This window comes from Octodon degus, unplaced genomic scaffold, assembly GCF_000260255.1.
Source record: "Octodon degus isolate 3935 unplaced genomic scaffold, OctDeg1.0 scaffold00007, whole genome shotgun sequence".
Classification (NCBI taxonomy): Eukaryota; Metazoa; Chordata; class Mammalia; order Rodentia; family Octodontidae; genus Octodon; species Octodon degus.
In genome coordinates this window covers 26,620,740-26,631,777 of record NW_004524583.1, presented here as the reverse complement: position 1 = coordinate 26,631,777, position 11,038 = coordinate 26,620,740, and the positions used below count along the sequence as shown (strand labels likewise).

The 11,038-nt window shown below is 38.4% G+C and overlaps 1 protein-coding gene across 1 annotated transcript in view; it reads right to left on the bottom strand.

Annotated features, from left to right (window-relative positions):
- The window catches only part of Kiaa0586 (KIAA0586 ortholog), a 132,315-nt gene that overhangs the window by 94,875 nt on the left and 26,402 nt on the right, over positions 1-11,038 (bottom strand). Inside the window, exons 8-11 of the mRNA XM_023701686.1 lie at positions 7,428-7,595; positions 5,230-5,353; positions 1,082-1,214; positions 135-310 (exon numbers count right to left, since the gene is read on the bottom strand). Coding sequence (XP_023557454.1) covers positions 135-310; positions 1,082-1,214; positions 5,230-5,353; positions 7,428-7,595 — 601 coding nt within the window. The remainder of the gene's footprint in view (positions 1-134; positions 311-1,081; positions 1,215-5,229; positions 5,354-7,427; positions 7,596-11,038) is intronic.

The following is an 11,038-nucleotide window of genomic DNA, read 5'->3' as shown; positions in this document are numbered from 1 at the left end:
AAAAAAATCAAAGTCAATGAAGAAACTTTACTAAATATTAACACATATTAATGAAGGTGAAGTGGTTCACAACATGACAAAAGTAGAACTGACAGTTTTGTAAACCACCTGGGGAAGCCAGCATCATTTCTTACCTATTAGTAGATAAAGCATTGATAAATGAATACACAGCAGCTCCATCCTTTGCTCGAATAATAGCTTCCAGGTTTTCTTCAAGGACCTTTTTATTGTTTTGTACACCTCTCAAAATTTTCTCAGCATCTTTTAGTACAGATCTCGTTGTATTGGTTGTTTGAAGTTTACTAGAATTCTATGGGAAATCAGCAAGATCAACATCAGAGACTCTTTTGGTTTAAAAAACCAAAGTTACCATGTTAAATCCATACTATTTTAACCCAAACATTACTCTTGTTGGACCCAACACTCTGCCAATATATGTGAAACAATTTGTCAAAGTGACAAACTGCAAACAAATATTTGGCAATTAGTGCTTTCTCATTTAGAAGTACCAACATGAGCCTGGTGTGGTGGTACACACCTGTAATCCCAGCACTCTAGAAGGCTGAGGTAGGAAGACCACAAATTCAAGCTCATCCCAGGCAACTTGGTGACTTAGTAAGATTGTCTCAAAATAAAAAAGGGCAAGGATGTAGCTGAGCACAGCTGGGGGGTGAGGGGATACTAACATGAATATTAAGCAGACAGAGATGGGGAACTAGTGGGAGCACTCGCTCATCCAGTGCTAATGAGCGTGCTACTGCCAGAGGAGGCTAAACACAGTAAGCGCCAACTGCTCCCGAGCTGCACAGCACACACTCACTGGGCCCTGAGGCCCTTTCTCCCTTCCTTTCTTCCCAGCAGAAGCTAGAGAACCAGAGGTGGCCATGTGCCTCAGACAGGGCAAATGAGGAGTAAGGAAAATGCAGGGGTAAAGGGTTTTGACAGATTTTTGTAAAATAAACAGAGTCAGCAGACTTTCAGTGTTTTAGTTCCATCTTGCCTGACGTCTGTCCCAATAAATTCTTACTGCCTCATCAGTATCATCGTGCTAATATCAGTGTTGGCGCTACTCTTGCTTTACCTGGAGCACACCGCTGATCTCTTTCTTCTTTTGGCCACAATCATGAAGAACATCATTATGCTTCTGCATGCTCTCTTTAGCTGTTCCTCGCTCTTCAGGAGAAGGAAATCTTTGAGAAGTCAGAGTTTCAAAGCTGCAGAAAAATGTTTCCAAAATTATTATGAATTCAGTAAGCATTTTGGATTTGTTTGTTTGAGACTAAGTCTCACTATGTAGTCCTGGCTGGCGCTGAAATTACTACATCACCCAGCTGGGCTAGAACTTGCAGCGATGTTCCTGCCTCAGCCCTTCAAGTGCTGAGATTGCAGGCACGTGCCACCATGCCGGGCCAAATCGATTCTTAAGTTTGTATCTGAAAATAAAAAAGATTTGATGTAGACTGATATGGAACTCACTGTAAAGGCTCTGGGTTCAATCCTCAGTACCACAAAAAGAAAAAAATTACTATAAGATCTCAACAGAACATTTGAGGTGGCAAAAAAAACTTAAAAGATAAGTTAATCACTATTATCTAGTCTGAGAAATGGAAAAAATGAAATGAACAGAATCTCAGAGACCTACAGAACACCATCGAGCATTCCAACATACAGTGCAGTCCTAGACAGACATAGAGAAAGGTCATCCACAGTACCTCCTTATATAAAAAAATAAATAAGGAAAGTATGATGATTCCTACCTGTTGTCTCAGCGACTAGGGAGGCAAAGGCAAAAGGAACACAATTTGAAGGCCAGGCTTGGAACCATGCATAGCCCCCTCATCATAAAAAAGAAAATCAAATGGAAGCAAAATTTCCTAAATATAATGAAAATCAATCTACTCATTTAAGAAGCTCAACAAACGGTAAGTGGGATAATTCAAAGATATCTACACTTAATCACATCATAGTCAAAATGTCAAAAGCCTAAACCAGAGAATCTCTTCATAGAGAAAGAAAAATGACTCTTCGTATATGAAAGGCCTTCAATAGGATTAAGAGTTGGCTTCTCATCAGTAACTAGAGTCCAGAAAGCAGTAAAATGATACAAAGTGTTGAAAGAAAAAAAAAAAAAAAAAATCAGAAATTCTGTTCCTGGCAAAACTGTCCTTCCAAAATGAAGTAAGAAGTGTTGAAGGGAATGCAGGGGAATTGGGGGGATCAATTTATATCATGTACAGGTACAAATTCTCTAGGATGAATGTGATCATTATGTATACCTAAAATGTACCAATAAGCTTAAATTTTTAAAAAGTGAAGAAGACCCTGGAGGCACATATGCACAGAGATGACTGTGTGACCAAAGAGGGGATCCATTTGGAAGCAAGGAGAAAGGCTTTATAAAAAAAAATCAAACCTGGTAGCTCCTTAACCTTGAGCTTCAGAAAATAATTTTTTATATTTCTTTTATTTATTTATTTATTTATTTGGTACAGAGTCACACTACACAGTTTCAACTCATAGTGATCCTCCTGTCTTAGCCTCCCCAGCACTGCCAGCATGTGCGCCTGGGATTCCAGGGCCGGCAGGGTATGCTTTATCAGGGATCAAACTGGGTCCTTGTGCTTGCCACACAGGCACTTAGACTGCTAAACTATCTCCCCAGCCCTAAAAATAAATTTCTGTTCAAGAAAAAAAAAAAATTTGAAGGAAAAATTAAAGGCAAACAAAAAACTGAGAGAATTCAAACCTAGTGGACTAACCTATTAGAAATTCAAAAGAGAGATTCTCCAGACCTAATGATCAGGCCACTAGGCCCCAAGTAACCAACAAGATAATCAGAAATATGCACTATTTGGTGAAGAAAAGCTACAATTAAAAGGATGACAGTCAACAGGAAATGGACATAAGTCATTTATGGGGGGAAATGCAAGGAGCCCCAAAACATCTTCCAAGAAGTTTTTATGTCAGGAAAAACGCAAATTAAACTTTTTTTTTCCTGTATTTTGTACAGGGTCTCACTTGGACTCATAGCGATCCTTTTATTATGCCTCCCCAGTGCTGTGATTACAGGCAACTCAGTGAGCCTGGATGTGAGGCCGGCGCTAAGGATCAAGCAAATTAAGCTTTCACTGAATAGCTCAGCGGACTAAACGCCCGCTTAGGCAAGCACAGAGGGACTGGGTTGGGTCCCTGGTACTGCATGCTGAGCCAGCGACCAACCCCAGGCATGGTAGCGCATGCCTGTAAACCCAGCACTGGGGAGGCTGAAAACAGGAGGATCACTAGGAGTCTAAGCTGCATAGTGAGACCTCATACCAAATACATAAAAAATAAACTTTCATTGACCCAACATCTCTGATCCATCAGATTGGCAAAATACAGAAGCTTGACAAGAAGTAAAGATGGTATAGAAACTGGCTCTCACATAAACATGGAGAGACTGCAGATTTACTTTTAAGCTCACTAGCTACTTCTAAAATCTACTTTGCAAGTATACTTCCACAAACAAGAAACAGTATGTCCACAAAGCTTTAAAGTGATATTATTCGAATTACCAAAGACCAAAACAGGGGAAATGGCTGAATAAACTGGTGAAAAAAGAATTCTTAAAACAGATTAAAGGGCCAGCCAAATAGCTGAGTGGATTAAAGCCCCCGGGGCATACTGAGATGGCAATTGAGACTGGGCGTGGTAACGCGCCTGTTATCCCAGCTCTTAGGAGGCTGTAAACAGGTAGATCACTACAAGTCCGATCTAGTAGTGAGACACTGAACACACTGCAGACCCTTCCCTAAAAAAAAAATATATATATAATAAAAAACAAAAGAAAACCAGATTAAAAAGACAGGAGACTAACCTGAATCCATTTGAAGAAATAAAGAGTACTAGGAAAAGTTGAGTATATAGGTAAATGTAACATATAGTATGTGTATTTTTTTGTTCCTCTAATCTAAAATGTAACTATATGGGCTGGTGAGATGTCTCAGTGGTCTAAAGCACCTACTTAGAACAAGTTTAGCAAAGCACAGGGACCACGGTTCAATCCCCCAGCACCACATGCCAGTCAGCCCCGCCCCCTGGTGGGCTGAGCTGGCCACACACATATGCGCGCGCGCACACACACACACACACACACACACACAAATAAATAAATAAATAAAATTTAAAAAAAAAATAAAATGTAACTATATGAAGTAATAGTTCTCAAGCCATGTAGATGGATGTATAATATATAAAAATGCAATTTGTCCGACAATAATAGAAGGTGAGAAAGAAATAGATACATTGGGGCAAATGTTTGAATACTACTGCAATAAAAATGGCATGAATCTGAACTAGATTGTTTTAAATTAATGTCAACTGTAATCTGAAGGGCAACCACTAATACAATAACTTTAAAAACATGGTAAAAGAAACAGCAAAGGAATTAAAATGGTACATTAGAAAATATTTATAAAAAAGAAGTCACTAGTGGAACAGTGAGATAAAAAGAACTCAAACATATAGAAAATACATATGAACACGGCAGACATAAACCCAACTTTATCAATAGACTAAATATAAATAAAAGTGCATCATATCTCCACATGAAATCACTCAAGTGTGGCTCTCCTAGCCTTTGTTTCTGTGGACTCCATGGTACTGAAGCAACATTGTTATGACCCAGACTAACTTCAATTTTACAAATTTTTTCATATGCAAAATTTCAAACACACAAAAGCTGAAAAGATAGCACAATGCACCACCACTATTTAATTATACCAGCTATTATTGTCACAGCTATCCTTATTCTTCTATACTTATTCTCTTCCCAATTATTAGATAGCAAATCCCAGATATCATTTTATGAGAATTTCATTTATTAAAAATCAACACTTTCAGAAACTAAAATATTAATGTAATTATTTACTATAGAAAAAAGATAACAGCATTAAAAAATAGTAACTAAATCAAAGATAATTTTCTTTTCTTTTCTTTTTTTTGAGACAGGGTCTCACCATGCAGTTCAGGCTGGCCTTGAACTCACTTTATAGTCCAGGCTGGCCTCGAACTCAAAGCAATCCTCTTGCCTTAGCCTCCTAAGCACTGGGAATTACAGATGCATGCTACCCCACCCAACTCAAAGATAATTTTCAAGAGTAATAATTTATTTAAATTCCTAAAGAAGCTATACAAATGTCAACACAGGTCTTGGTAGTCCTGCTTTTTTTAAAACTCTCTTGTTCTTACCTGCCTCTTCTCTCAGGATTCCATCCCATTTTTGACCTACTTAGTGAGGTTATGTCTGATGATTCACTTTTCCTCGTAGAAGAACCATTGTTATTCAAAATTTGTTCTAATAGTCTTATGTTTCCTACAAGAAAAGAAATGTAGTATTTTCCAATATTAATTCACTTCTCTTTTCATATAACTTCTCACATATTCTTGTATTTAGGCCTAAACTAGCTTCTTGGGATGATTACTCCATTCACCCTAAAACTGTTATGGCATGCATGTGTCCCCAAAATTTCATGTGTTCAAAACTTGATCCTCAAAGTCGTATGTTGATAGTACTGGGGAGGCAGGACCCCATGGAGGCAAGCAGGCCCGAAGGATCCAGCCCCTCAGCAGGCACTCTGCCACTGCTGAGGGTGCCCAGTACCCCCAGTTTACAGGAGATGTCTACTGTGCTTGTGCTGCCAGACCATGTCCCCAGGCTCCGAGGCAGGAACAGAACAGCAGAGGGGCCGGCAGAGGGAAAGGTGCTCCACTGGGGAGCCAGAGGGCAGAGACAGTGCAGGGAAGAGCTGGGGACAAGGACACGCCCACCCGTGTCATTTTCCAGCCCCCACCTGCTAAGAGTCAGCCAGAGCCTCTCTCTGACGCAGTCATCTCAGAACGCCTCAGCATGTGGGGGACAATGTAGACTCAAACCATATAAACTGAGTTATCCAGTGAGTACCCCTCTCCTCTCACAAAACCAAGCTCTTGGAGACGCACTTTCTCCCCCTGCAATGCCCTGCCCCAGGTCACGAGGCAAGCTAAGAAGATGCCAGCACTGAGCCCCTGGATTTCCAGAATCACGAGCTAAAGAAATTCTTTCTTTTTAAATACCCAAGCTATGGGATTTCCTTACAGAACAGAAAGAAGACCAACACAACAACGTAAACTATAAATACACTCACCAATAAAACTAAACACTACACATGATAGGAGCATTACAGGTTTGAAATCTCTGTATAAGAAACGTAAATTTAGTGCCGGCCAGATAGCTCAGCAGACTAAAGCATCTGCTTTGGCAGGGCGCAGTAGCCAGGGTTCAATCCCCAGCCTGCTCTGTTGGCCCCGCCCCTGGGGCACACTGCGATGGCAACTGAGACTGTGGATGGTGGCTCACACCAGCAATCCTAGCATCTGGGAGGCTGAAAACAGGAAAATCACTACGACTCTGACCTACATAGTGAGACTCTATACCTTGTCCTAACTTCATTTAAAAAAAAAAGAAAGAAAAGAGACCTAAATTTATCTCCATCACAAAAGTGCCATCATCCTAAAGCTCGACAAAATGGACTATTGTTATAAATTAAAAAAACAAGGAATCTGTTCCTAGCCAGGTGTGTTGGCACACGCCTGTAATTCCAGCACTCAGGAGGCTGAGGCAGGAGGATAGTTGTGAGTTTGAGACCAGCCTAAGCTAAAAAGTGAGCTCAAGGCCAGGGTGAGCTGCACAGTGAGACCCTGTTTCAAAAAGAAAAGAAAAAGAAATCTGTTCCTTCACAGCAATCTTTAATTGGATTTCCCTATCAGACTTGATTTTACATAATCTTTTCTAAATTTTAATAATTTTATATAATTTGGGGGTTTCTTTTATTAAAAAGTTATCTGCTAAACTGTTAAAACTTGCTTCAAGTAAGATTTCAATACATTTAAATGATTCTAAGAACAAAAGTCTACAGCTTAGCATGTCTCACTTTTTACTAGAAGGGCTATACTTTAAAGCTCTGCTACTATTTCAGATCAGTTATAAAAGTTTTTAATCTCTATTAAAAGTTCATACATCAGCAGGTTTTTCAGCTGAACAGTGACAAATGTTAATTTCCTTGAGACTTACTACTGAAATTCACATCTAAAAACAATATAAGGAAACATGCTCTAAAAATGTTCAGCCTTACCTTTAGTAAAGCAATGTTTATTAAAAATAAAACTTCTTCATTAAAGGCTTAGAACTAACTTACAAGGACAGAATAATTATGAATGCATACTGTTAACTCCTACAGAGAACTAAAGAACCTTGGTTTGCCCAGTAAGCATAATATGAGAAAAGTATTGAAAACAGATACCAGTTTTCCACTAGGCATATAGAGAATTTCAAAGTGTGAATAAGATCTCAGGACAATTTCTGAAATAGGAGTAGCACAACATGGGTATAGTTATAATTGCTTTCTTACCTCTATGATCTGACTTTTGCACATTTTCTTTTTCTTCTATGGGATTTTCCCTCTTTGATATTTCGCCATCCCTTGAAACAGGTACAGGAGCAAACCTGCGAGGTGATGGTGTTTCCAAAGGAGATTTCTGCTCATCAAAATCTGCAACTTCAACTTTTCTTAAAGTTGCTTTAATACACAACAAAAAATTTAAGTTAACTTTGTTAAAATGTTTAAATCCACATGCCAAAAACTAAAACTAGGCTTATGTCTATCTCAATGCAGGCAAATAAAGTCAAAATGGATCAAAGATCTAAATATTAAAACACAAACACTAAATCTACTGGAAGAGAAAGTAGGTAGAAATCTTGAAGACATAGGGGTACACAGAGAGTGTTCATGAACAAAAACCCAACAGCACAGCAAACAGTTCAAAGACTCAACAGCTGGAATCTCTTCTCAGTAGCACAGCACCTACCTGGCAAGCACAAGGTTCTGAGTTCAATGCCTGGTACCCAGAAAAATAAAGATAAAAAGGTTCTGTACATCAAAAGAAAGCATCAACAGAATGAAAAGAAAATGCAGCGAGGGGCTGGAGAGATGGCTCAGTGGTCTAAAGCACCTACTTAGAACAAGCTTAGCAAAGCACAGGGACCGCGGTTCAATCCCCCAGCACCACATGCCAGCCAGCCCCGCCCCCTGGTGGACTGAGCTGGACACACACACACACACACACACACACACAAATTTTTTTTTAAAAGTTACCAAAAAAAAGAAAATGACCAGTCCTGCTTTAAAAAAAAAAAAAAAGAAAAGAAAATGCAGAGAATGAGAAAAAAATTTGAGTCAACTATCCCTTAGACAAAGGACTTCTATTTAAAACATATAAAGAACTGAAAAGCACCAAGGAGTGAGCAAACACAGTCAAAAGGAAGCCATTGGACATACTATCGCCACATGTGCCACAGGGATGGAGCCACCAAAGCTCTTTGTGGTTCACAGCTTTCTACAGATTACCAGGGATACTAGACATGGAACTATGGGATATAATATCTTCCTGTTGGATTTTGGGCTTGCTTTGTTCCATTTCTTGGTATCCCCCTACCTGTACCTTTTGGAATTATAAGTTTATCTTGTGTCATGGAATGTTGGAAGTGTTTAACTCTTTTCATTTGTACAAGGGTTTTGAGCTAAGTTTGTCTAAAATCTCAGAACACAAATTTGACTTTTTTTTTTTTGTTTGCAGAACCAGGGATTGAACTCAGACCCTTGCACTTGCCAGGCAAGCGCTTATTCTACTGAGCTATCTCCCCAGCCCCTGCAAATTTGACTTTAACTTTTGAGCAATGCTGAAACTGTTAGAACTTTGGCAAGCCTTGGAGATATAATAAAGGACTTGATAAAGGGAAAAGAAAAAAAAAGCATTGAAAAATATCAAGCCTCCCAAATTCAAAGACCAAATCCAAAAATGATATCTAACATGCATACTGATGAAGAAATACAAACTGCAAATGTATGAAAAAATGTTCAACATTTTTAGTCATTTATGAAATGCAAATTAAAACAACACTGAGAATCTTTCTCACCCCAGAAAGAATGGCTATCATAAAGAAATCTGGGAGCGGCTAGCAACCACAGTGGACGAGAACAAAACTGGTCAATGGTGGGAGGACAGAGGAATGGTGGTGGTGGCAGCGTGGCACGGCAAGCCATATCAAGCACAGATTCACGGCAAGTAAAACACGTTTGCTATTTGTACCATAATGATGGGGACCTACTTAAACTACTCAATCCTGCATTTTGGGGCCTTCTCCTTTTATAATTCTCTTGCATTTTTGCCTTGGAATTTTAACAAAGTAAATATATTAATAAAAAAAGGAAGAAATCAACTAATAACAAAAGCTGTAGATGCTGTCAGGAAAAAGGAACCCTTTTCCACTGTTGGTGGGAGTACAGACTGGTACAACTGTAGAAATCTGTGTGGTGATGCCTCATAAAACTAGGATTAGAGGTCACATCTGACCCAACTAATCCCTTCTGGGTATCTTCCCAGAATTAAAAACATCATATCACTGTGACAAATGTGCACCCATGTTTTATAGCAGCACAATTTATAATAGCTAAGTCTTGGAAACAACCCAAACGCTCATCAACAGAGGAACAGATAAAAAAAAAGATGTGGTATTTTTATACAATAGAGTACTACTCACCTATAAAGAAAGATAAATTTGAAGCTTTTATAGGTAAATGATGTAACTAGAGATCCTATTCCTAAGCAAAATAAATCAGACTCACAACTAAACATTGTACTGTTTCCCTAGTGTAAGAAACTGAAAACGTAACTAAGATCCAAAATATACAATAGACATTGTGGAAAAAAAAAAAAAAAAAGAAATTGCTGAAAAGGAAAAAACTGGGATGGGGGGAAAATATATATGTATGTATATACAAAATAGCTCAGATAATTACACTAGTAATATCTACTAGTTCACTGAAAGGAATAGTTTTATGCTTAAATTGTTTAATCAGTTTTATATGTTTATATCTTTTTTTTTCTTTCTGTATTCTAGGGAAGGGGCTACAGGGTGTTCAGGGTCTCACTACTAGATCAGACTCATAGTGATTCTCCTGTTTATAGCCTCCCAAGTGCTGGGATTACAGGGGCACACCACCAAGCCCAGTTTCAACCACCATCTCAGTTCGCCCCAGGGGCGGGACTGGCACGACAGGCGCTGGGATCAAACCCCCAGCCGCTGTACCGGCTTGCAGGTGCTTTAATCCACTGAGCTATTTGATGTATGTCTATATCTTATAAACTGAACAACTACAGTGAAGATAACAATATGAAATATAATAACCATCTACAATTTCCTATTGTTTTGAAATTGTGTATCAATGTTTTTATTGTCTTTTTCTTTCTCTTTTAAAGATGTTTAGGGACTGGTGAGATGGCTCAGTGGTCTAAAGCACCTACTTAGAACAAGCTGAGCAAAGCACAGGGACCACGGTTCAATCCCCCAGCACCACAAGCCAGCCAGCCCCGCCCCCTGGTGGGCTGAGCTGGCCACACACACACACACACACACACACAAATAAATAAATACAAATAAGCATAAAAAAGAACAAAGTGTTCAATATATGATACTGTTCCCTACAGTATTATTTATACAAAAAGAAACCTAAAAACTGCTGAACTGTCCCATAAGAAAACTGTCAAATTGTGGAATAGTTAATTCAATAGACTATCCTTTAGTTACTAAAATAGTTACCAAAATTTTAAATTATGAGGCGTATTATGAGGCGTAGTTCAGGGGCAGAGAACTTACCTAACATGTAAAGGGCTTTATTAAGCATAATTCCCAGTGCCACAAAAAAAAGTTAAAATTATGAAGGTACTGCAATTAAACTAAATAATTTGATATGCTAATAAAAAAGTACAAAACTGTATCTATGTTACAATTACAACTACATATGAAAATGACGTTATATCCAAGTAAAAGCATAGAAAAATAAGTTTGTTGAATTTTTAATTACTCATTTTGAGATTATAAAGAAACTAGATAAACATGTACAATCAAGTCAACAATAAATAAAATCATGAGCAAATAATGTTCTGGAATTGAATAAGTATA